The 27,728-nt window shown below is 37.2% G+C and overlaps 2 protein-coding genes across 3 annotated transcripts; one reads left to right on the forward strand and one right to left on the reverse strand.

Moving 5' to 3' along the window:
• The first annotated feature begins 5,593 nt into the window (after positions 1-5,593).
• Positions 5,594-17,746, forward strand: LOC121871854 (transmembrane protein 203-like). Of its 2 annotated transcripts, none has more exons than XM_042374409.1 (4): positions 5,594-5,718; positions 8,330-8,498; positions 11,580-11,745; positions 13,585-13,802. In XM_042374409.1, exons 1-4 carry the CDS (start codon positions 5,696-5,698, stop codon positions 13,731-13,733), a joined length of 507 nt encoding a protein of 168 aa, XP_042230343.1. In that variant the 5' UTR covers positions 5,594-5,695; the 3' UTR covers positions 13,734-13,802. The 2 variants fall into 2 exon arrangements, with proteins under 2 accessions (XP_042230343.1, XP_042230344.1); XM_042374410.1 differs by lacking the exon at positions 8,330-8,498 and adding an exon at positions 16,956-17,746 and having other exon boundaries at positions 5,598-5,718; positions 13,585-14,106.
• LOC121871853 (mitochondrial import inner membrane translocase subunit Tim29-like) lies at positions 17,577-25,705 on the reverse strand. Its single transcript, XM_042374408.1, has 4 exons — positions 25,559-25,705; positions 21,526-21,627; positions 21,180-21,354; positions 17,577-18,421 (listed from the first exon to the last, which is right to left on the reverse strand). Exons 1-4 carry the CDS (start codon positions 25,659-25,661, stop codon positions 18,199-18,201), a joined length of 603 nt encoding a protein of 200 aa, XP_042230342.1. The 5' UTR covers positions 25,662-25,705; the 3' UTR covers positions 17,577-18,198.
• Between the last annotated feature and the right edge of the window lie 2,023 nt (positions 25,706-27,728).

Genomic DNA, 27,728 nt, shown 5'->3' on the forward strand with positions numbered 1-27,728 from the left:
TGACAGGGTAACCTATGGTACTTAGTGTCCCATGTTTTTATACCAAGTTTGGCCAAAATACAGAGCTACACAAATGAGCCATGAAAATACACAATTGGATGAACACCCATTACACCTCGGTTTGTAAAAAATTTAATCTTGGATTGTTAGGGAAATGGGTGTTATACTGTATTCCCTTCATAATCTTGATTCTCTTTGTGTCACACTGACATTTCACATTTCTTGAACTTTAATCCAGAGACGAGGCTGCCTTCTCTAGATCAGTATTAACTCCTTGTGTACAAGGGAAGGCCTCTACTGAATAACATTATCTGGCTATGCCATATGAAATAATAGTGGTGTCCCATATTGAAAGTTGTTGATAATGCTGAAAATTTGGGTATATAGGGTAGTTTCTTCAAATATTGTACTTTATACTCTCCAGTTTTAATTTATGTTCACTTTGCATTTGATTTTTATAAGATGAAAGGAAGCATGTAGAGTACTGTACTGCAGTAGATAGTATCCTTCAGCTGGTGACTGGTGTTTCTGCCATGTTATAATCTAGAAGGGCCATAAGAGCGATACCATCTCCATACTGGTGGTGGAAGGGTGATTTTGCATGTGACGTACCAGCAGCCACTGTGTTACTCTGGGATGATTGAGGGGGTGTGTGCACTGTTGCCAGTTCAATTTTGTATCACTGGGGTGTTGTGTTTTCTATGAATGTTTATGCTTTATTCATTGTTTGGATTGCACTATACTGTTTGAGCACATTTTAGGGGACAGTTATAGAATGGTTCAAGGTAATGTCTCACTCAGACTTTGAGGGAAATAACAGTTTTCCTACTACAGTATAACAATCTTGATTTTAAAGTAATTTCTCTGAAAGGGAAAATCAAAACTCATGAGTGTGACATTTATATCATTGTAAGTATTTTGGTTTACCAGGCAAATGTGCATTGTCAAGAGCCAGTGTCAAACACAAAGTCCAAATGGCAGTTGACATGCCACCTGTGTCATCATCTTCATTACTATACCATCCATGTAAATATTAAACAACCATAATGGCATTGTGCTGTCCTGCTTTTTTTTTTTTCAATTTTATTTCATTTGGGCATGTCGGAATTTGTAATTTTTTATTAATCAATTCACTGGTAATTATGCTGCCACCGTCCAGGCATGCCTGACACAACATAAATTTGGGCTTCAGTGTTAAAACTTCTTAAATTAGTTTGGAAGCTGGCAAAGAGGTCAAGACGTGTATTCTGGGTATTTTCTGGCATGCAAATTTTACTGGAGAAAGGGTGATACATATATAACTTGGTATCAATGAATATACTGATTCATCAATTACAAAAATAAAGACTTGCCATTTTGATCATTTAATGCTTATTAAACACATTAATTTCACACTTGAAAAATTATACCACTTGATCTACTAGCTATAATTAAAAAGATAAGCACCTTCAGTTGATAATCAATACCAGTACAGTACTACAACATTACTTATAGCACATAAAAGCACCTGGTTGCAGATCTAACTGTCAATTCCCTAGGACCAGCAACTAGGGCTCTTAAGGCCCCGTCCACATGATCGAGCAGTGCCCCGCGGGCATGCACTAAATGTCCGTTATTGGGCAAAATTGGCGAGCAAACCAGATGAGTGCCCGTGCCCGTCGTTGAGCGAAATCATGGTCCGCCTGCCTGGTGGTTTGCTGCCGGTTATGGAGCGACGACTCTGCCAGACAAACGAAGTTGACCCTGGCTGTCAATTTCTCAGTCTCGCCACAACAGACACCACTGTACCATGTCTAGCCCTCCATTCACCAAAGAACAAAAACATTCATTGGTCTTGAGAAGAGACCATGCTGTTAATTGAACTATCGCCTGCACCCTTGCCTATGGAATGTCAAAGCGGGCTTGGATAGGGACACGTCTAGCGGCACTCAATGCGATTACAGAGGATATGAAGAGAAGTGGGACTTCAGTTACCACAAGTGACGTGAAGAGAAAAATTGAATCGATTCGAAATCAGCATAGACGGGAACTAAGAAAGATGCAGAAATAAAAAAGTCTGGAGCTGGGAGTGAGGACATTTACGTTCCCACGTTATGGTGTTTTGATGCACTGCATTTCCTCTTTGATGGTGACAATTCGACTGTGTCAAACATGGATACCCATGCAGTTCACGTAAAATCGTGGTATGACTTCCCAATACTTTTCTTCGACTTAACCACTCTTTGCACCATTCCCTTTTCTGCATTTGGTTCTTCTTTTTGCACATAGCAGCAATTATTATAGTATACAACGCTATGTTCTTCGCTTTAACTGTCCGGCGATTATTCCTGCAACACACCATGGTGATTGTACTGCACCCGCCACTGCCGACTAGCTACCGGCGCCCGACTAGGACTGCCGCCAACCACTCCAGTGTGTTCAACAACACACAGGCTTTGCCCGGTAATCGGGCAAAGCGCGCCGGGCACTGCTCGATCGTGTGGACGGAGCTTTAGCGATAGCACTTTGATACAAGCTCACCAGATATAATACAGTCTGGGTTCACATCACTCCTCCACAATACAGGTAATTGCTGCACTAATACACAGTACTTTGTACCTCACCTGATACTTACATATTACAGCCCTGGAGCAAAGCCAGGGCTCTGGCTCGCACCAGCAAGGCCATCACAACACGGCTCCAACCTGAGGCCCAACATCATGTCTATCTCTGGCTACCTCCATCACCTGTCCGTAAGCAATGGAACCTCACCTCGGCTGGTTGGCAATTCCCCTGCTCGAACCACCAGTTGAAACTACAGCAATCTCATTACATCGGTAAACCTTTGAAGCCTCAACTACTGTAGATCAACTCAAGCAGCATCTCAATTCGAATAGGGGAAGGTAGTGGTAATTGCATTAACGTAAATTTGTGATTAATGGCAAACTACACATCATTATCCTTTCCTGAACCTACATTGAGCTCTTAACCTAGTAACTTGTGAAGGGAAAATCAATAGAGGCATGTACTAACTTAATAGAATCTGTCTTGTTACAATGGATTGTTAATTTGTTTTTATCCTTTAAGGAGCTTAGCCTAGGCCAATAATCGTTGATATTATGTTTTTGTTTTACTAGGTCAACTCGGTCATTACTAGATGATAGTTATACTCGATTCCGAGAGACCGTAAAGCAGTACAGTAGTTATATTACTAAACCACACTCAGTATAACAGAGTAAGATGAAATGAAATCAAATGATTGAGGTTGGCCAATAATTAGATCGTTAGAGCTCTCATTCGTCCAGCCAGTGCTTTGCAGATCATTCAAGTTCTCAATCATCCAGCCAGTGCTTTGCAGATCGTTAGAGATCTCATCGGTCCAGCCAGTGTTTTGCAGATCGTTAGAGCTCTCATTGGCACAGCCAATGTTTTTCAGATCGTTAGAGCTCATTGGTACAGCTAATGCTTTGCAGATCGTTGGCCCAATTCTTGCCAACGGTGCATAACAGATGTAACCGATCGCCCAACTTTTACTTTTATCCTCTTCACCACTGATCGGTTCGTTAGCCGCTTGGGCGATCGGTCACGTCTCTGTTACTCACTGTTGGCAGATACTGGGCATGCACTGGCTCCTGAATGTATCTGAACATGCTCCAGTGTTGGTCAAGTCTGGTCTTGAAAGAGCTCACACTCGGTGCCGTCACAACACTCTGACAGATTGTTCCAACAGTTCACAACTCTCATTCCGAAAAAGTTACACCTCACAGTTTTCTGGGCTTGCGGCTTCTTCAACCTTGAGCTGTGACCCCTTTTGGGGCGAGCGTCCGCCAGCTCCAGGTAAGGGCACTCGATTGAGTAGTGCCCTTTGAGATGCTTATACACCTCAATTAGGTCTTACCTTGCTCGTCTGTAGTGTAAGCTAGGCAAGTTCAGGCGCTCCAATTTCTCGGGATAGCTGAGGCGCCATAGTGCAGGCACCAGTCCTTTGGACATTTTCAATTGACTGACAATCCCTAGCATATCTTGGGGTCCAGACGGGGAAGCACGACCTTCTTATAAGACCTAACAATTTAGTTGCCTGATTTACCTTCTTCTTGCAATGGCCCGAGAACTTCAGCTCATTTTCAACAGACACACCTAGGTCCTTATCACATTCAGTCTCAATACAGTTTCTTCATCCCGTTGGTACATATGATATGCCTCCTTACCGTTGGTACGTCCTCTTATACTTCTTGATATCTAGCAACCATTTCTTCGACCATTCTTGGAGCTCACAGAGGTCCTTCTGCAGCTCTTCACAGTCTGCTTAGTTCTTAATTTCCAGAAATAACTTGGCGTCATCCGCAAACATTTGTTTGGAAGAATGTACAGCATCAGGCATATCATTTATGAAGCAAACAACTAACTGCGGGCCCAATACACTGCCCTGTGGTACTGTAGTGGATTCCTCCCCTACAAACGCTGATTGTCGCTGAGTAGCCGACCCCGCGAATTCCCCAGTGTATGCCTCGTGGTCTAGGTCAACCAGCGCCGCCTTACATGACGGAGGTCAACTATTAAGCCACGCCTACCTCCGCTATATAAGACCTGACCTCGTGGTGACCTACCTCTCTTTTCTACCTGCACCAACCAGCAAGCAACACCACCTCCTCCACTCCTGCCTGGCGGCCCTCGCTCCCGCCGGCGAGCATGGCGACCCACAAGCTGGTCCTCCTCTGAGCATCCTCACCAACCAACTCTCTCTACATCACGCTTGGACTCACGCTGCCACTTCCCTGCACCAAGCTGCATTGTACATCCAATACAACATGTATACAGAGAGCACATTGTAAGTTTCCTTTCTCCATCTCATCCTAAGTGTGAACCAAATAACCCGTACCCCACAATACTCTCCCCTACAGCTGTTCTTCCGTCCTAGCCATGTTCCATCATCTCGTATAATGCTCTCAAGCACTTTACATACTATGCTAGTCAGGCTCACCGGTCTATAGTTGATCGTGGTGTAAAGAGGGTAAAGGTAAAAAATAATGCTTGGATAATGAGGATGCGAGCTTTTGTAGGTTTCTTAGAGCCTTAGAATGATAACATTAATTAATTTTCTTGGTAATCAACGGGGACCAGTTCTAGGTAATCAAATTATCTCCCGTGTACTTTTGTTCTTGAGAAGCAAATAGCACTTGTTACTGCTCTTGAGAAATCCCCCTCCATACCTCACATTTTCTGGCGCGACCACAGGGAAGATTTTCTATTGTATAGTAATAAGAAATATCTGGTAAATCCCAGAAACGTGTGCTTTTTTTCGTGGGTCTGATTCGTTCTGGAAATGACACGCTAAATCATCCTTTTCAATACAGGAAACTAGGATATAAAAGAAATTTCCAAATATTTTCGTGAATGCTAGGGAAATTACTGTCTCCTGTAATGTGGTTGTTTGCTTTATGAATAGAATAGTCCACATTTGTATTCATCACGAGAAAAATAAGCGTTTCTGTGAAATATTAGTGCTCATCCTACGAATTAAGAATTCCATAAATTTTACTCATCCATGAGAACACAAGCTGTGTTTGTCATGAAACATTAATATTAGTATGTCCTGAAATATTTGTGTTGACCCTGGACTCCTGATTAAGAAAGAGGGGGTTGAGTTGAGGTTTGGTTGGGCCTCGGGAGACAATCTCTGCCCAAGGTGAGAAGTAAGCCGAGCGGATTTGTTTTAATGGTATACAGCGGCGCAGGACGGTAAGTGTAGACAAACAAATATGTTGTTTTCTGTAAAATTGTCATGAAATAATATTTATTGAGAATATAAATAATGCAGATATCAAGCCCATAAAACCTCATTACCATTGGGGTTATTGTGTGGAGTTTGGGAAAAGTGCTAAAATCAATATTAAAAAAAAGAGAAATATTTGTGACTACAAACATGACAATTACTATATTGCACTTTGAATAATTGAGACTGGTGGATCTTTTCCACAGTAGAATAACCATTGGTCAATAATTTCTTAAGTTAAAATTTAGGGTAAAATTACCTGTACAGCAGAACTGTAGTCAGTGTTTACGCCATGCTATTTGAGCCCCTGTGGTATTATTGTGGTTTCGGCCAATAGACGGACGACTGTTTTAACCATCCCCTACCCTTAGATATCCTTATTTAGAGCATTTCTAGCCCCATTTTGGTTAACGTGTTGATTAATGCTGCCAACGATTCTAGCAAGAACACACTGCCGAGGCTCGAACTCTGCTAGGGAGTTAGGTCAGCTTATGTTAGGTTAAATAAGGATAAGTTAAATACTGACTACATTACATATCCACTCGGGGGGTTTAGGTTAGGTTAGGTTAAATACGGATAAGTTAAGGTAATTATATAGGACTTAACCCGTGAGCAAAATTGATTGAAAACAATTATAAAAATGCCGGATTTTCGTTGTTATATTATAGTGGACACTGTTGTAGTTTGTAGAAATATGTTAAAAAACGGATATTAAAAAAAACCGCTACTTAACATTTGTGGCTATGAAGAACAGACCTAACCAACCAAACCAAACAAACCTACCTAACGTTCCCGGTATATTAAACAGAAAGAACTTATAGGTTAGTGCTTTTGTGTTCATAAAAGCAGCGCTTAAGTAAACGTTTACCCCTATTTCAACGAGGGGACAAAGAATAATAACAAATTCGATTAAATCACACCAAAATACACAGGATAAACTAATTTCTAAACTACTAGGGCATAGTGGCTGAAACTGCAATTTTACCGAGCATGTTCATCTTCCGTGCTTTGCTGTTATTCCTTATTTACCAATAGTTTCGCTTACCGTTAGTGAAATGAGGGATACCTCTAGTATACATGTCTAAACTAACCAAACCAGAGAAACCAGAAGGACATGGTCTAACCTATTCAGGTGAGCTCTACCTCCCTGGACTCTCTAGTGTGTAAACCTAACCCAATAAAAAAAACAACAACCTAAATATTCTTTTAAAACAATGAAAATCATAATAAAAAATTATTTGGTAATAGCATTCCCTTTTGGGCATAAACTGAATCTTTATCGACAATGGCTCCTTGACCCAGCAATGAGACATGGTTTTTCAAAAATTTCTTCTTATTCTCTTTTTTTTTTCCCTTTCTTTCTTTATCCACTGGTGATAACCAGTTTTAGGTAAGGTTAATGTTTGTAATACTGTCACAATTTTCTATGGAGAGATTGGACATTTATAATTGCCACCAACTGATGAGAACAGTGAAAGAAACACTTTTACCATGAAATTAATAAAAATAAGGTAAAATATTCTATTCTATGTGTTTTAACCCCCAATTTTCCCCTTCTTGAAAACCCTGCTCACTTTGTGGGGTACAATACAGTATTAATATTGAAGGAGGACAAAAGTGCATAAACTCAAAACAAATCATTTGCATATGTTATCACCAGTGCATAGAGCATAAAAAATAACCTCTTGAAAAGTCATTTTTTATTACTGGGTTGGAGAACTGGTGATTTCTATATTTTTACCAAAGTCTTATTTCTTGCCTCAATATTAAAGCAAATCAGGTGGAAAAATAGCACCTTTCCTATTTAGATTTTTGTCCCTAGTTTTTCTATTCATCAAGAAATACACAGCCAGTGCTGGTGTGCGTGCTACTTTATTTACCTGAGCACCAAGATTTGTCATCATCGTTGTTGAGGTCATAATAAGTTTTTTCATCTGATACTTGCTAATAATAGCACCAGCATTAACAACCTTGCAGTTTTAGTTATACTGTAGTCCTGACCAATTGCATGCCTGAACTGCCTAGTGTTTGACATATATCATAGAATATAATTGCTTTCTTACCTCATGAATTCTACAAAAAATGCATGAGCAGTTCATTTTGCATAATATAAATCTTATGATTTTTTCATTAATACAATTTGATGGGCACTCACTCCATTTTCAGATGTGGCCATAACTTCCTCTCCTGAATGCTGAATATTTCCTTTCATACACATTTTTTTCTTTGTTAATACCGTAGAAAATAACTGTATAACTTCAGGTTAGGTTTTGTAGGATTGGTTCAGTTGGTTTAATTTATATATGATAGCTAAATTACATTGTGGGAGTAGCTGGAACCTCCATGCTTTCTGAATGGTTCCTTTCATAGTTTTTTTTTTGTCTTCTTTTGTTAGATACTGGATGTGAAAAATCAGGTTAAGTTAGATAATTTTTTTTAATGTTAAACTATACCATGTAGCAGTTGATAGTATTGGGTAAGCTGTTCCTCTGATGTATGAATTGATATAAAGTTGAAATTTTATCCACAATGTACTGCACTGTAATCAAACCTGAATTTATATTTGTGTCTTTAAAGGAACTTAAGTGATCATGTGATGGCCACAGAAACTAGAGAGACTGCATCCCAGGTCAGCAGTAGTGTTAAAGCCATTGACCCAGAGGAACAGTGGCTCAGACGAAGATTGCCTCGCTACTTACCAAAGCGCCCAAATGATATATATGTGAATAACAACTCAAACTTTAAGGTAGGATATATATTATTTCATATCATTATATTATGACCAAGAGGCTGTACAGATGACCTGCCATACTGTACAAGCTCACTAGGAAGCATGACAGGGCTATACTGTACTGTATGTTATGCATTAAGAGCATGATGGTACAGTATTTTTTAATGACAAAACTACCTAGTATCTTTCCTTTCCTGTATATCCATGAGAAAATAGTTATGAAGGGAATGGTTGGGAGTTTCTTTTTCCTATCATCAGTCCCCAGTTTTTTCCTCTTCCCAATGTGTCAAGCTATTGTTAAACCGAATTTTGACCAAATGTTAAGTGAGAAAGGGTGTCAAATTTTTTTATTGCTAAACCGAATTAACGCAACGAGGGATACCTGTATTTTATTGATATAAATTACAGTACAGTACAGAGTATATTCAAACTGGGCAGTGTCTTGCTGTGTACCAGGTACAGTACAGTATCCAGTAACCATTCTTTATAATGGAATTTCTTTTAATGGAAGTGTGATATAGCAGAACAAATTAATGCTGGTACAGTAATTGCTTCTTCATCTAGCAGAGCCTTCTGCTTGATGAAGGGAATGGTATGGTTTAGGGGTGCTGGGAAAGGAGGTACAGGGAGTTGTGAGTTTGCTTTAGCCTTTTTACTTACCGAGTCGGCTGTTACTTGACATCCGTGATCATATTACAGCACTTTAACTACTTTTTTATGTTTTAAACATGTTAAGTGTCTACAAGAATAAAGTTGGACTTACAAACAAACCTCAGGAATGTAACTTTTTCATAGGTAGAGGAGCACGTGTACACGTGTCCCTCGTTTAGCGATAAAAATTTTTTACACCCTATCTCACTTAATGTTAGATAAAAAAATCGGTTACTGATAGCTTGATGCACTGGGAAGGGTAAAAAAATTGGGATGAGGTGGCCTGTGAGATGGCATGTTAGCCATTGTTACATGTACACGGTAATGAAACTAAAAGTTGTGGAAAATCATTACAGAACTCTAATGTGGCTTAGAAATAAAAAAAATATTGTACATGTATATAAAATTATAAAATAAGAAAAATGAAGAGCATGGATGTGTATTATGAAATTAAAATATTTGTGGAGACAGTGGGCTGTAACTGCGTTGCGAGTCCCCATGCTCCCCGACTCTCACCACCAATGTGACATCACGGCATACACGCAGCGTGGCAGCAGTCACACATTTCTGAGTCAGCTGGGTGACTGCCCGGTTGAATTGTGTGGTGTCGCCCAGAGGATGGTTGAGTGGAATTTTTTATTTATTTATTTTTTTATTTATTTTTTTTTACATATACTGTATATATATATATATATATATATATATATATATATATATATATATATATATATATATATATATATATATATATATATATATATATATATATATATATCAGCCGCGATTTTTTTATATATATATATATATATATATATATATATATATATATATATATATATATATATATATATATATATATATATATATATATATATATATATATATATATATATATATATATATATATATATATATATATATATATATATATATATATATATATATATATATATAATTTTTTTTTTTTTTTACATAAAATATTATGTGCTATTGTGTTTCATGATATGTTTTGTACTGTATAAATGTTATTGTTTTTCATGAGATTGCAGGACAGCTGACTGGGCACTCGGTCATCTATCTGGCTTGAATGCCACTGTCTCCACATTTCTTAATGGGCACACGTGCATCTTGTAACTAAAAAATATTTTTGCTTACACTAATCACTGCGAGAATTTTACACCTACAATAATAAAGAATACCTAAGAAAAATCATGTGCACAGTATACAGTACTCTTAAAAATATTTTGAAATACGTAGAGGGTGTCCCCAAGGTTTGAACATCCGACTTATGAACACCCGCCGATACGAACGAGGTTCCATAAAGTCAGTTATCATAAGAATTCAACATAGGTACAACTGGTTCGTAGTACAGATGCCCTTAAAATTTGAGGGGTTTAGGTCCTCAAAATGTCCGCGAATAACATTTGCTGACCAGGGGGGTACATTTTTGCTCATGTGCAAAGAAATGTACATATAGTATTCCCTAAATGTGTTTATCTTTAAGACAATTATTTCTTTTACCTATATTGTATACATAAATGTGTGTGTGTAGACACACACACACAAAACACATACAAAGAAATAATAATGGGAAAATCCTCTCACAAATAATCAGAAACAAATGTATTAAAAATGTGAGTCTAACCTCAAGTCCTCTGCGTGCTTTGTTATTAATAACAAAGCACGCAGAGGACTTGAGGTTAGACTCACATTTTTAATACATTTGTTTCTGGTTATTTGTGAGAGGATTTTCCCATTATTATTTATTTGTATGTGTTTTTCTATATCACACACACAATACACATGTGTACTATTAAATAATAATGGAAAATACTCTCACAAATAACCAGAAACAAATGTATTAAAAATTAAATTCAGACAAAAAAAATTAATTGAAACTTTACAGTACAGTATGTTTATATTTGTCAGCCAAAAAACTTTGCTTATATAATGCATTTTCCCAGATAAGTTAAGTGTCGAGTAAGTTGTATGCTAACTTAGGCATGCTACCTTGTCAGCAAGGAACCCAACTCCCATTTTCTAATAGGACCTTTGCTTCACCATCTTCATTGCTTTCTAGGAACTCAAAACCTTGTGGATCATGAAGTTTTACTGTACAGTACTGTATACTGTATTCCCTTAATGAATGTTTTTGGCATAAACCAAGGGTTTTTTTTTTTTTTTTTTATTGAAACCAAAATTAGATTATCAAAATGTATGAATCAAAATTCACTTGTTTTAGAAAGTTTCTAGATGTTTATAGATGAAGGCAAGACTTATTCTGTTTTACGGGTAATGGAATGTACCATCAATATTACATACAGTATGAAATTATATGTTCTTTTGTGCTTAAGATTAACCTCACTAATTTTATTCTGAACATTATTATTGGCACATTGAATGAAAAACTATATTGTCAACCTGATTTTTTTCTAACCTTTCCAGGTACAAGAGTTGCGTGGGGTGAGCTTACTGAGTGAATCTGGGTGGGTTGTTGTACATGGGCTGGGGTCAGCTGTGCCCTGTGCCATCAACTTGGCTCATTCCCTGCAAGCTGCTGTTCATACCCCCACTGCACTGCACACTAACACATCTTCCATTCATCTCAGTGGTTAGTTTCAACAAATTATTATTATTATTATTATTACTCTTAGTAGGATTTATTTGCAAATAGTTAGGTGGTAACAAAATAAACACATAGTCAGAGAGACAACTTCGCTTCTGACTTTGAAAAAGTCTCATGATGAAATGTCAGCAGTGAAGTTCACTTTCTGGCCCTATGTTTCCTTTGCTACCACTTGTTTTTTTTTAATGTCTCTATTTTCATTAATGTATCTAAACAGTAGAGCAACAAATTTTGCAGTAATCTCTCCGTTAGCCTGAATCTTCAATCCCCACTCAGTTTCATCCTTAGAAACAAACTTAAGAAGCTTTTCAATGAATTCTATCCACAAATTTCTCTTAGACTAGTCTTCAAAACCCAGAGTTCAATGACAAAATTCTTTAGAGCTAAGGACATCATACCCACACACTTGCAATCCACAGTTGTTTATCAATTTACGTGTGCTAGCTGTAGGGCAGCATATATATAGGTAAAACAAAAAGACATTTGATAACTCGCATCCATGAGCACTTGGGCCGTTCATCCGAACAGGCCAGTTAATCACAACCACCGCATTCAGCTATCCGTAACCACGCCCACCAGTTTTCGCAGTCTGATTTCTCAGTTCTTGGCAGGAGAAACTGTGAGATGGACCTCCTCATTATGGAAGCCTTGTATTAATATAAAGTAAAGGCATTCATTTGTGATATGGCTTCCTGTGAATTGTTGTGTTTCTCACACTAAGGCTCGTCTAAATTAAGGTAATACCCCTTGTATATTTTAATATTTTCTGAATTTAGTAATGTTACGTTTTTATTGTACATCACCTGTAATTTTTTTAAACATTTAAAAACTTTTTGTAGTATAGTTGAAAAAGAATAAAACTTAGCTGAGGATCCAGATATTTAGATAAGTTAAAAGATTCCCCAAGTTTAAAGTGACTAATCATACAGGGCCACTTGAAACTGCAGGGATGTTTACAGCATCCTTAGGAACTGTCGATAAACATGATAAGGCATATAACTGTGCATGGACTTTCTCGTAAGAATTTTTTATGTTTAGCAGATGTAGATTCAGGCCATTAACCAACAAAATTGAGTGCAGTACTTAAAATCTAAAGAAATTTTAACCCCATGTTTAGTTAATATTATCTACACTGTATGTATTACAGTTCATGGACTAAAGACTTTGACTCATTATTCTTATTTGTAGAAGAAAGATGAGGAACAAGAATGGACTGACAAGCCGTCAGGTAATCACGGTTATCCATGCAAATGTGGAAAATGCAATAAATTGGTGATAATGATGATACCAGTGTAATATTCTTACAAGTTTACAATAATTTGACATGCAGCCTTTCATTCAGGCCTGTTAAACAGGGTTTATAATCATTGCTTTGTCCCTTTGGGGAAAAAGTAACTGGTAGCTAATGGTGTGGATTCTTTGCCAGTTGGTTTATGGTTTATTTAACAATCGGCAATTGGATTTTTATTAACCAATTATGTCTTGCAATGTTGGGAATTTGTCATGCAAATGGTGTAGAATAACGGACAGAAAAGTAAATATAGGGCTGGGAAAAAATTGTGCTTCATTGGAGCTGATAAATAAAAACTATGGCAAATATTTTAATTTCTTGTTCATTAAAGTAGCCATTTAATCATTTATTTACCTGGCATGGTAAGGAGAGTTTAATTCTTCCATTTTTTATCAGATTTTGTAATTTGTTTAGCCTTAATGGAGAGGTCTAGTTTGTTTAATAAAAAAATTAAATAACAGTTTGTTGTTCAATACACGTAGATACAGTATGGTACAATTGTTAATATATATTTTCATCTTTAATTCCTTCAGATGACATTGAATCATCACTAGATGGAGCAGACCAAGAGTATCACTCAAAAGGCTATGCAGCAGTGCACATCAAAGTTTCTCTCCTGCAAAATACAAATAAGGAAAATTTTGTTGCAAAAGAGTCAAACAGAACGGTAAAAGGAAGTTAGTGAGTTTTGACTTTAAACATCATTTACTGGATGTAGTATGTGCTTGGAAATAAATAATTTTTTCATTAATGCAGATTTTAATTGAAAAATTAGAACAAGTGAAATTATATTGATATTGTGGTATTGTTAGAAGAAAGAGTTGTGACATTATTGAACTTTAAAGGCATCGCATGAAGATGGGTTTTGCTTCACCGTGATAGCTTTTTAAACAAAGATACAAGGAATCAAGAAGTAAACGTTAAAAAAAAATAAATGACATGGATTACAGTACTTGTCTGTAAACTTTTGAATTTATGATAAAGTTTGCAAACAAGCAAAGATGTTTTTCAGTCTGCAGGAGCTGACAATGTGGCTTGGAGTAACTATATTAGAGGTAAGGATTTAATGAATTTATGTACCCTGTATATAATATGTATATAATCAATTGTATTCTATAGTTAATCCTTATTGTGTACTGCATTTGTTATGTTACCTTTTTCAGAAGAATTATGACTTGTTATTTTGATTTATCACCTTGTCATCAAACTTTCCACACCACACAAATTGTGGGCACCATACTGGGGTAAAATTCCACTGCAGGGGGTCCCTGGTTTACGAACGGGTTCTGTTCCCGGGGATGTTCTTAAGTCGTTAATGTACGTAAGTCAGAACACATGCTATGTGCATACCATACTTACAGAACAATGTGTAAAATCCCACTGTCATAGCCTAAGTCATATATACATCTAAAATCACTTGTATTAAGAGAAGAGAAGAAATAGAATGACAAAATACAAGAAATGAAAGTAAAAAATTTAAGTCATCAGGTAAATAAATTACTGTAAATTTAAAGTTTTACCTCGTTCATATTGGCAGGTGTTCATAAGTAGGGGACCCCCTGTATATGTTTCTCATTACCCTTTACTCTCGTTACAAATTTGTTTTGTTTTTTAATGAAAGCTTAAGACCTAAAAATCAGCTATAGTGCATTTTTTCCCAGCTGAGAAAAAGATGCCCTGCCCCCTCCTCAAGATTTACAGCTGATTGGCTGTTGCAAATTGTCCGATTTCATCCTGAAGTAATGTACAGGGTATTTCTAAATGAGTTTATTCATAATCGTTTGGATGACTGTTTCTGACGAGAAAGATATTTAGCTAAATTATATAAAGATACACACATTCATTATTTCAAACATGAGCACGTAGGAAGTTTATCAGAAATATTATACAGGTGCTCCTCTACTTATGAACGAGTTACGTTCCTGAGGCTTGTTTGTAAGTCCAACTTTACTCTTGTAGATACCAGACATATTGTAAAAAATTAAATGATTATGGTCACTGTATTTAGTACAGCTATACCCTTTAATACAGCCTTAAAACCTGGTTCACTCTTCTCCTCTTAGGTAATGCTTATTCTATCTATAATTTTCTTAAAAATATAGTTCGACAGTAATGGAGGGAATATTTGGAGAAGTGTGCTCGCGCCTGTATTTAACGTCGGTGCACTTGCAATGAACACCTGTTAATAAATCGGTTTCCTGTGAACAGCAGTCAAACATTAATAAGTATACACAACATGTAAATATTTTATCTTTTCTGTAGCTATATTGGTCTTATACAAATAATTTCCTATAGTATATTAGAGATTAGATAATCATGGTCGTGGTTGTTATAATCATGGTCGTGGTTGTTATAATCATGATCGTGGTTGTTATAATCATGGTCGTGGTTGTTATAGTCATAGTCGTGGTTGTTATAGTCATAGTCGTAAGTGTTTAATCATAGTCGTGGTTGTTATAATCATAGTCGTGGTTGTTATAGTCGTGGTTATTATAATCATAGTCGTAGGTGTTTAATCATAGACGTGGTTGTTATAATCATGGTTGTGGTTGTTATAGTCATAGTCGTGGTTATTATAATCATAGTCATAGGTGTTTAATCATAGTCGTGGTTGTTATAATCATGGTCGTGATACTTACAGTATCTAATATACTTTAGGAAGGAATAGAATAAAGGTTAGAATAATTAGTTAAAGAAATATTCGCCATAAGGAGAGAAATACACCTAAGTACACACTGTAGTAAGGTCCGAAAATGCTCTGGTGAAGTTGAAACTGCGCATCCAGACGCAAGATGAAACTCAGCTCCCCCCCCCCCCACCTGTTATCTCTAACTATTGTCTGTTTCCCCTTCTTTCTTCTATTTAGTCATCTTCCTTCCTTTACTAATCCAAACAACATTAAAAAAAAAAGTAGGCTAAGAGAAAAAGTGGGGGGAGGGAGGAGGGAGTCGTACGATAACTGTAATCGTCTGGCCGGCAGACAGCGTACAGCTACATTTGTTGCCAGCGTAAATAAAATCATTAATTAATGCGTTCCTAAAGAAACCATCGACATGGGACCAGGTTTTTTTCACTCTACGAATTTTCTGCGATTTTTCAACGAAGTTTGATGAAAAATGATTGTGCCGTTTCGCCTGCCCAGACCTGATACACGCACGGCTAGCGCTATAGTATATTAGATTTTTTTTTTCATAACAATATACTGTATTGCAAATGGCAGCAACTCCACTATGGCAATGTGACAGAAAATCCATGAGTCATTCACACAAGCAGACATTATCATTCAGTTGACAATTGGGTGCACATTGCTTCTGGCATTTCACAACTTTTATGATGTTTTATCACACTGTCGGCTTAACAAAAGAATTCACAGCATATTCTTAGACAGACTGATCGTTCACAACAAAGTGATGACGTTTCTTTTCCTTGACATCATTGCTATTGACTGTATCTCCTCGCTCATTGGCACTGTTGCCACATCTGTATTTGTTATGTAGTTACATACTTTTCATCACAACTTTGTTACCCCAATCAACTATTCTAATGTGTGCATATGTATACAAGTACTCAATATCTGTATGTCTTTGTGTTATGAACAACTTTGAATGTGAATATGATTTTGATCCCCTCCCAACTTCAGGGTGCGGCTTACAATAAAAGGCTAAGCTTTTTATTAATGAATTTTGTCCAAAAGTCACCCTGTGGATTATATTCATCAAAATACAGTACAGTATTGTAACATATTGCTTTGTAAGATGAATTATATTAGGAGTCTTTTGTTGATTAGTTTTCAAATCTTTGCCATAAGCTTGTAAGTGCATCAACAACTTGTTAATATTAATCCTGACAATCTCTCCCTAATACATATTACAACCAGAATGATTCAGATATGATTTTGTTTCAGGTGTTCATCTGGCTCACAGCGCTGCTTGTAACTCTTGTATTGGTGGTTCTTCGAGTAGATGATGTGACTCCCACTATTAGTTGGTGGGTGGTGCTGTCTCCCATGTTTATAGCCGACGCTCTCAATACCTACTTTTGTGTAATTGTTCTTATTCGGATGTACCTAGATGGGGTTTTAAAGCCAGCTGCTTTACGTGCTCTTTGGAGCTTTTCTGTTCTTACACTTGGATTCACTTTCAAGTTCCTCCTGTGTAGAAAACTAATGGAGCCCACCCAGCTAGAATATTCAGCTGTTATGTCCCCCGTCTTTGTTCTCCTTCAGTTAATATTAATACGAGCTTGTCATTTCAACTGACTTTATATGTAAGTAAAATTAACAGTTCTCTGGTACAAGGTGTAGAAATGACCCAATTAAATTATTTAGGTGAAATAACGTATCCAGTTATGCGATATAATTAATATTGTACAAGATTGATTTCAGAAGTTAGTGTATACAGTATAAGCAATGGAAGTGTATACATTTTCATAATAAAGTCTCAATTTCTTTTGCAGTTCTTCCAAAATATTCAAATCTTTTAAAAAAAATTTTTATAGTACACTGGAATAATAAAATTTTTACAACTAAATTTTACACCTTTACACTTTGTCATTTAGATATTTATATTACAGAAGCTCTTGCTTAAACTTAATACTGTAAAATAATAACAACACACTCAAAAGAAGTATTTACACCACCTATTACATTTTTGTCATGTTAAAATGTCTTTCTGGAATAAAATAAAGTAACTGTGATCCAGTGTCAATTTCTCTCCACATCTATACTGAAACCATGAGAGCACAGTACCAAGGAATTAGTAAATTTTAAATGATCTTCCAATAAGCTTCACCCAGTATTGATTGTAACAACTGTGACAGTTCAAATGGTTGTTATAGTAACACTGTAACAATAATTATAACCAAATTAAAACAATGTTCCTGAAATTACTGAGTTTACCCTAGTTATGTTCTCATTCAAAACAATAAGTGCCATTTTCAGAAGCTGATTAGTCTGAGGCAGGCAAACAAACAAGATGATTTATGCTAATCTATTAAATGAAAAGTGTAGTAACATGATACCAAGACATTTGATAAAAAAATTTTTTTTGCTTAAAATCAATTTGCATACAAAACCACTAACATCCTACATTATGGTAACTTCACAAATATCACCAGAGAAACTATTATACTAAATCAGACTTTAGCTTTTACCTAATCTCTGCATCTGTCTCTGTCCATTCTTCAAGATTGATATCAAATTCTTCCATTTTTTTATCTATAATCCACCAGCTACCCAAGAATCCTACATCCATAATTCGCTCATGAAAGGTCAATAAACGGGGCTTGAGGTATTCGCATCGACTCTTGAAAACGCCACATACTTTGGAGTAGTTGTCCACCCATAGGATAGAACAAAACCCAAGGCTTAATCTGAAACGGGTAATTTTCAAGTATTAAAATTCTGTTACACAAGATCAGGTAATTTTCATTAGTACAGGTACTGTACAATAATGTACTTTTTTTATTTTTTTTTATTGGGCACCCCCCTACATCCTTGTGTAAGGTGAAGCGCAGAAGTGTTTACAGCGCCCAACAGGGAAGCATGCCAAGTTCATGCTTGCTTTTATGTCTCATGAGTTAAGGGCATAGAAGCCTGAAGAGTAAATGGTTTATGTCATCAAGTTATTGGAAGCTCCAACAACTTTCCCTGAATACAATTTCGCAACTTTCGATTTACAACAGGTACCTACATTACTGCTAGGTGAACAGGGACCCATGAGGGCGAGGAAGTATGTCCAAACATCTTTTCCATTGGCCCGGGAATCGAATTTATGAAATTCTTGGGTCCATGTATAGTCAGGGTCAAATGTTCGTGTGAAGCATTGAAACTGTTATGGGAATAGGTCTCTGAACTTACATACCCTGATTGTCATCTGGTGCCGGTGTACTGTTTTATCTCATTTGGGGTCGAACTGCTTCACACAAACTTTTGACCCTGATTGTAATGTCTACAAAATTCTGCCCAACAGCAAAACAACACATGTGGTAATTGAGCAGTTACTACAACCACTAAGAAGTAGGTATTGAAGTAATACTTGTACTATATTTTAAATGCATAAATACTCAATTTCTGATTAAGTGGAATAAATAACATTCCAAAGAATATAAATATTGTTCGAGCATTTTGAACTTGAAGAAGGTTCTTCCCCTTCGAGAACCTATTTCGTTGAACTCGAGGAAGTCTATTAATCTCAGCCCACTCTGTGAACAAATAACCAATAAGTGTCAAAGAATACCTGTGTGATATAAACCAGATTCCAAAACTGAAGTTCAAACTTGCAAGGGTTTACCATATCATCAATATGAATCACTATTATACAGTGAAAGGAAGTTACAAAAATTATTGAATAAAAGCAAAAATAGACTACCAGAAGATATGAAGATTTTATAAGGAATCTGTCTAACTAGGGATTTCACCAAATGTTTAAGAATTTAATGGTTAATAGCAGGCTGTGCAGATTAGCAATATCCAGCAGCCTGGATGTGCCCTGACTAGAGGCCAGACTAGTGATTTTTTTTGTCTCTGTGCCCAGTACTTGCCTGGCAGAAAAGTAATATTTAAAGAGGAAAATACCCAGATACGAATTTATCAGGTGTTGCCTGACCCCACCTCCCTGTACATGTTTAACCAATGAGGTATGTTAATCAGCAAGGTGACAGGGGGGGGAAATGCTTGCGTGTGCTTGACCTAACGCCATATGTGACATCACAGCTGAGTTGATCCCTAACTTTTTTTTTCTCACAGTGACAAGACCTAAGAAAACCCAGGTGCATGCTACAGCCTCAGTATGTCACAGCTTATCCATCCTATTTTTAATGGGTCTATTCTCACAATGACCTGACCTGTAAAAAAAAAAAAATGCACTGTATAAACAGTTGTGCTATAAATTGAAGTGAAAACATTAACATGAATAAGATGTAGGGAAAACTGATCAAGTGAAGGTATTTTAGATGGACACAACTGATCAGTGAGTTGATAGAAACAATCCATTTGAATTTTTAAAATGTTTAACATTTTACTATCAAATGAGAATTAGAAACTCCGACTGGGGATCATCCCCGACCAATAATAATGGTGCATCTGCTCATCTGAGTAGGACTGGAAAAGTAAATGTGTGGTAATTGGGAACTAAGATTATGATTAACCCACACAAGAGTGGAAAACGACCAAAAAAACGTTGATAATGATGACCTAATTGAAAAGGAGATTAGAAGCTGCTGCTGCCATGGTTGACTAAAAGCACTATATTGTACAGCTATTGTTTGTGCTCTTCACTTGACTCAATCATGCAACAGATTCAGAATATAAACAAGTCACCTTTAGCCATCCTGGTGAATTAAATTATATGGTAATGTGTAGTTTAGATATTGGCAAATTGACACATTTTATGGCTAAAACAACCATTGCTCATGTTGAAACATCCCATGCTGAAGTACTGTATAGTATGTACTTAAATTATCTGGTACCCTGCTGGGTTCTTCCATATTTCCCACAAATTCATGGAAAAGTACATGATAATTTCCATAAAGAGGATACTGTATTATGTCTATGATCAGACACCCCTGAATTGTGAGTAACAGCCAGACCCCATCCAATTCCAGAGTAATAATTTCCTGTAATGTACAGTAACCTTAAATTATAGTTATTTACAGTTACATTAAATTCGGCAGCCCTTGAACCTACCAGGTGAATACCTGTTAAATATAAGGACTGAACTACCACCAGTGGATTCCTACATCTTCTCACAAACTGTCAGCTTCTTAAACTGTAGTTGCATGGAAACACATGCAAATGAAGTTTAAACAGGACAAAAACCCTTCCTGCCTACAATATGACACCTGTACACAATATTTATAGCCTGGCATTTAGTTTCTTTGTGGAAAGAAGTGATGCCAATTGACCCCATTTTAAGTCCTGGGCAAGTGTTGAATGACATGTACAGTAGCTGGAAGCTTAAAACGTGTCACACTCAATTGCTTATGGTAACTGCAGCTTCTTATCCCCCTTTTTAAGGGTATCGGTTGCTTTAGGGAGAAAGTTAATCTTTGGATTCAATTTAGTTTGGTAGCACATTATTTATAAGTCATTCAGGAATTTTGTCACTTTATATGAAGTCACAACACTCACCTTCTGACAAGTCCATGATTGTAACAATCAATCATGTAGTTAAAGTGAGCGTCTACCTCTTTATTTCTGATCTTTTCGCTCAACATGGCAGACTCGTTCATGTATCTTTGCAAAGTATCTTGAAACTCCATCTCATCAGGATTTGTTTTTACTGCATACATGTATCCCGCTATTACTGAAAAAAGAATAAATTTTATAAACTTGTATTACTTACCTTTAAAAATTAGTTCTTCATACAGTGAAAATATTGTAAAAACAAAAATAAAAATCTATAGTACAGAATGTTTTGCCATAAGAAACAACTGGCTATGAAGTATCACATGGAATAATCTGTGAGAAAACTTACACGACATAACCATGGAAGCCTTAAATGGTTGTTTTCGAGAGTCTTTTACAACATCATAAGCCACTTCCTTATAGTCCTGAGCCACTGTCACCCAATAATCTCCTGTTAAAGAAGAGAGACAAATTAGACTTTACACAAGTTACATTTTATGTGTACTACATATAAAATACGAACAATTATGATATCTTCTAAGATCAAACCATTGTTTTTAATTTAGAAGAAAAAAGGGGAAAAACCGAAGCACTAGAAATAGTACTGTACAGTACATGTGTGTACACTGTATAGGCAGTCCTCATTTTATGAAAAGGATGCATTCTGAGGAAGTGGTACGTAATGCAAAATACACTACAGTACAGTAGGGTACTAATAATTCGTTATACTGTATACTGTATATTAAAAGCAACTTTCTTATAGACATACTGTAGTGTTATACAGAGGATGTGTTCCTTGGAGTTGATTTCATTAGTACATGTACTGTAAAGATGATTTGGGTTAACGAAAAATCTACCCAAAAGATGGAGCTAGCCATCAAAGTCTGAAGTACAGTATAAGGCTCGACTGTCCTACTACAGTAGTATGTGGAGCCCTGTGATTGGTCCTGGTTTGGAGGTAACCAATCTGGTGGACTTCAGTGTAGTTGAAGAGTGATAGTCATGAAGTCAACATATGGTCTCCTGTCTCCCAAACCCTAAGCATCTTGTGTTATTGCACTTTTACTGCTCCAGTGATTACCCTGTAGAAAATATATTGTGGTGTTTAGGATTTACAGAATTGTTTATTTATTATTATTTGTGAGATTTATGTTTTCTGTTTTGTTTTGTATAGATTTTGTATAAAGTTTACATCATCAGTTATTAGTATACAGTATATATTTAAGATAATTTTGGTTAATATTGACGAGATACCCGCTGACATGTTATTTGTTTAGATGTTTATTTTCTTACTATTTTTTAATCAGGTGAGTTCTAATAGGATAATTAATCATTTCTTGTGCAAATGCTTCGTTTGGTAGATAATTAGGCACCTAGACGTGCACTACTTTGTCTTTATCGGCGGTGATGCATCCTGGATGCAAACAACCAAACATATTGATGCATTTCAAAACACTCCACCGCGCTCCAATCAATGCCTATGTTCTGTGTACATTTATGAGCCGCTCAGCCTGGGTGGCTGCTCTCACGTCCACAAATAACGTAAAATTACACTATTTCATAGCAAGTTCTTTGTTTAATATGCCGGGGGCGAGAGGCAGAGCCACATGTCTAGGAAGTTAGGTAAGATTAGGTTGGTGCAGTCTTCTAATAATGTGTTAGCCACTTGTGTCTCTTATTAACTAAGGTTAGGTTAAGTTTAATTTAGACATAAGCACTTTTTAACACATTTACACAAACTACGAGTGTCCAGTATAAAAGAGTGAAATTGTGGCATTTTTAAAATCGTTTTCTATGAAAAATCAGTGGCCGGTATCTCGTCAAGAATTACAAAAATTTTCAGCAATTAGAAAACTAAACAGGTTGAAAACTTGTAAAAAAAAAATGTGCCTTGTATCGTAACATTATACAACCAATATTAAAATCTCAATTAATCAATAATGTATAGAATATCATTACACATCTAGCTACAATATTTAAATCGGGTGTCAAACTTATGGCCCGCAAAGAGAAAATGCCTGACCCATGAGGCTAGAAGTCCCTCACATATTGTGCAGAAAGCTTGCTGGGTTGACAACAAATAGATGGGACAAGAAAATAGTGTTGTGATGCTTATCAAGAACCATGTGTGCTGTAATGATTCCAACCAAGAAGTTCGGGCTGTCCATTGTTCACCAGGAAACTCTGTGTGCAAAACAATGATGCTGGATCATGTCATGGATGTACCGGTACATGTAGTTGTGAAATCCATAGCAAGGGGCTGAAGCATTGTGAGTTTTAAAATTTCTGGAAGAGACTGATGTCAAGTTCAAAGATAACCTAGAGGTTTGTTAGTTGAACAGAGGGCAAGTCCTGGAACTTTTCTTCAAGTTATGAAATGAAATTGAACTCTTCTTAAAGGAAAATAGCCAGAATTGAAAACAAAAAAGGGAAGCTTGTTACAGTGTGCATGTTTGATCTTGTATGGTTGCGGATCTTGGGTTTCTAGTGGATATAACCCAGAATCTGACACCTTGAGTATCAAAATGCAAAGACATGATCAACCCCTTTCAGATCTTATGGATCATGTTCACAGTTTCCAAGGTAAAACTGATTTATTCCAAAAACAGTTGAAGAAAGGCAACCTTATGCAACTCAGTGATGCATTCATTGCTTGATGAAAACAATGTCACACCTTGAAGGCAAATTTCGAAAGAATGGTTTCAAGATCAACAAGGAAGAGAAAAAAAATTTGCTCTTTTTCAAAACCCCTTCCTGGTGAAGGTTGAAGAGTTTGATGATGCTAAATACAATAGGAAATACTGTACTGTACTTGAAATCCAGGTTAACTCTAATCCTCGAACTTCCTTCTCCAATACAGTCTCGTTGAATTCTACAAGCAGGTTGACAAGAAGAAACTACTAAAAATCATTCACAATGCATTTTCTTGGACTGTTCAGTTTGGAAACACAGATGTATGCAAACAGTCCTTCCCCAGAATGAATTTGAACAAATCAAGGTATTGCACACAAGTGACCAGCATATGGACTCCGATGTTCAACTGGGAATACATTGTACCTCCTATGCAACCAAATGGAAGGAAATTGGTAGAATCATATATTTTTTTACATCCTTATAGAATGTGGATAACATTTATGAACAGAATAATGAAATTTTAAGTGATAATTGCTTATGATCATCCAACTTATGATAATCCGACTGAATACCCCACCATAATACTTTGATAAGCAATCTATGATCTCAATTGAAATCTCCCAGTGGTATTGTAATATCCCCTTTAACCAGAGTAATTGGTGCAGAGCTCTTCCGGGGATGAGACATTTCCGGGTAACAAGATGACCCTCTGAAACCCAGAAAAATCCCACCTCCCCATAATTATTCTGGTTACTGGGAAAGTCTCCAAGAATCTAAACACTATTTCATCCTCAGAATTTGCTCCCGAACCTGAGAAAAAAATTGGGAGAGTCTTCGGAAATTTTCTCGGAATTTTCCAGAAAATGCGCGATTTTCAACCTTGGAATTTGCTCCCAGACTCTTACCTAACTTCCTAGCCAGATCTCAAAATAAGTACAGGGTCTGACCCCCAACTAGAAAGTTAAGTAAGGTTAGTTAGGTTTCTTTGGTTGGCTATATCAGGTTCTTTTATGTCTAGTAAATTTCGCCTCTTTTAAAATGCTTACAGTAGACCCTTGCCATTTGTGGGTTTGCAATTCGCGATTTCGACGATTCGCCGCAAGCAGATGGTGGCTGTGGTGGCTAGCTTGTCAGCCTTTTCCCACAGCATCTTGTCTTGTACTCACAAAACTATGTTTCTGTGTGAAATGGCCCTAAAAGACTGCCTAGTGTCAGTGCTAGTGATGCTAGTGGAGTGAAATGTAAAAGGCAGAAGTCAATTATGACCCTGACAAAAGAAAATGGTTTTCTTTTTTGTGTGAGTTTTACTCAAGATTAACCTCCATTTTAGTGCAAATTATATTTGTTAAATTATTTAAAAAAAAACCGCTAATTTGTACAAGAAATGAAGGTCAGATTCGAGTAAAACACACCGAAAAACGTAAAAAAAACTATTCTCATACCAAAACCTGAGAATAGCCAATGGACGAATATTTACCAAAAATACATTAAAGAAACATTTTGGAATAAAACCAAACTAACCTTACCTCTCAGAAGGTTGTGGGTTAGTTGAGCTTAACAGTAAGTGAAAGTAAATAAAATAAGGCTACTTCTATCTGAAATGGGAACGTCAGTTAAACCAATCTTAACCGAAATTTGATGAAAAAATTAATTCTAAATTCTATATTAGAACCCATTTTCATACTGAATTCCAGGTCTGTGCTAAACCAAATGATTAACTTCTATCCTTCAACTATGATGTAACTTACCCCATTTCTCTATGAAACCTCCTTTTAATCTTTTAGGGAGTCTAATTTTCCAAGGCCTCTTAACTATCATAGAAGACATCCCTCGTACTGCCGTTGTAAACATGGTTGTGGTCCTGCGCCTGGCAGTGATGGCACATCTTAACTTAGGATCTTGCCTGTCTTAAGATCGTACAGTAAAATTTTATTTCCACAAAGAAATTAAAAGTACGTCTGTAAAATTTCAGAAATTAACAAGAAAAAAAGTAATTTAGCTGAAGGAGATTTAGGGAACTGGAAACGTCGACAGGAATAAAATTTGAAAATTAAAGCCAAACAGATTTGCAATATTGTTGGGAAAGCCTAAAATAATGTAAATACGCCTGCATACCTAACTCATTAATTTCTAATCTTACGGTGACGTTATTCAACACTAAAGCAGTGAGCTATGACTTCAATCTTGAGCTGTGACCCCTTGTGGGGCGAGCGTCCGCCAGCTCCAAGTAAGGACACTCAACTGAGTAGTGCCCTCTGAGATGCTTATGCACCTCAACTAGGTCACCCCTTGCCTGTCTGTAGTATAAGGTAGACAAGTTCAGGCGCTCCAATCTCTCAGGGTAGCTGAGGTGCCGAAGTGCAGGCACCAGTCTGGTGGCCCTCCTTTGAACATTTTCAACCAACTGGGACCAGATGGGGGAAGCACTTCTCTACTGAAGATCGTCACGAGGGACGGACCGTCTAGATATCTGAACAACCTTCTTATAAGACCCAATAATTTATTTGCCTGATTTACCTTCTTCTCACAATGGCCCGAGAACTTCAGCTCATTGTCAACACACCTAGGTCCTTCTCACATAGTCTCAACTAGTGCAGCTCCATCATCCCGTTGGGACATATGATACGCCTCCTTACCGTTGGTACGCCCCAGGTGCATCCTCTTACACTTCGTGACATTGAATCTCAGCAGCCATTTCTTCGACCATTCTTGGAGCCCACAGAGGTCCTTCTGCAGCTCTTCACAGTCCGGTTGGTTCTTAATTTCCCGAAATAACTTGCCATCATCGGCAAACATTTGTATGGAGGAGTGTACAACGTCAGGCATGTCATTTATGAAACAAACAAACAACAGCGGGCCCAATACACTGCCCTGTGGTACCCCACTTGTTACAGGTACAGATGACGATTTCGTGCCATTAATCACCACACTGTGCTTGCGGTCATGTAGAAAGTCTTCTATCCACGCTAGGACATTTCCCCGAATTCCGTACCTTCCAGTTTGATTTTCAGCCTTTCGTGGGGTACACTGTCGAAAGCCTTGGCAAAATCTAGGTAAATATTGTCGATATTACCACCCCGTTCCAGAATATGGGTCCAAATATCCAATACCTTGAGCAATTGTGTTAAGCAAGAGAGCCCCGGCATAAAACCGTGTTGGCAATCTTTTACAAGGTTGTTTCGTAGTAGATGTTCCATCGCGGCATCTCTGATAATACTCTCAAGTACTTTACATATTATGCTGGTCAGGCTCACCGGTCTATAGTTGTTCGAGGAGTGACTATCGCCCTTCTTGAAGATAGGACTCACATAAGCCACTTTCCATTCACTGGGAACCATTTGTTCATCCAGGCATTTACAAAACAGGAGCTTCAGGGGCTCTGCAAGCTCGTTGCACAGCTCTCTTAGCACTCTAGGATGCATCTTGTCAGGTCCGGGACTCTTATGGACCTTTAGCCTGGACAGTTTATTTCTAATACCCTCTTCTGTGAACACAATGTGGGTCAGTGCTGTGTCGAACCATCTGTCCTCAAACGCAGGAAGGTTAGTTGCATCCTCTCTTGTGAACACTGAGGAAAAGAAGCTGTTCAATGCCTCAGCTTTATCCTGGTCAGAATCTGCATAACTACCATCTTCAAGGAGTGTTAGTTACAAGACTAGCGAGGTCATCTTAAAATTATATCTAGCGCTTGTGAGACCTCACCTGGATTACGCAGTTCAGTTCTGGTCACCGTATTACAGAATGGATATAGAATCCTTGGAAAGAATCCAGAGGAGAATGACAAGACTAATCCCGGGCATTAGGAACCTTGAGTACAGAGACAGGTTAAAGCATCTTAATTTGCACTCCCTCGAGAGACGTAGAGTGAGGGGCGACATGATAGAGGTGTACAAATGGAAGTCAGGGTTAAACAAAGGG

The sequence above is a fragment of the Homarus americanus genome, unplaced genomic scaffold, assembly GCF_018991925.1.
Source record: "Homarus americanus isolate GMGI-L3 unplaced genomic scaffold, GMGI_Hamer_2.0 scaffold39675, whole genome shotgun sequence".
NCBI lineage: Eukaryota > Metazoa > Arthropoda > Malacostraca > Decapoda > Nephropidae > Homarus > Homarus americanus.

Excerpts from the sequence above, each read along its gene's own strand:
- LOC121871854 (XM_042374409.1), top strand. The coding sequence starts at position 5,696 with ATGGTATACAGCGGCGCAGGACG. Across the intron at positions 5,719-8,329 it reads GTATACAGCGGCGCAGGACG|GAACTTAAGTGATCATGTGA; the intron begins GTAAGTGTAGAC and ends GTGTCTTTAAAG. Across the intron at positions 11,746-13,584 it reads ATCTTCCATTCATCTCAGTG|ATGACATTGAATCATCACTA; the intron begins GTTAGTTTCAAC and ends TAATTCCTTCAG.
- LOC121871853 (XM_042374408.1), bottom strand. The coding sequence starts at position 25,661 with ATGTTTACAACGGCAGTACGAGGGATGTCTTCTATGATAGTTAAGAGG. Across the intron at positions 21,628-25,558 it reads AGGTTTCATAGAGAAATGGG|GAGATTATTGGGTGACAGTG; the intron begins GTAAGTTACATC and ends CTTCTTTAACAG. Across the intron at positions 21,355-21,525 it reads GGCTTCCATGGTTATGTCGT|TAATAGCGGGATACATGTAT; the intron begins GTAAGTTTTCTC and ends TTCTTTTTTCAG.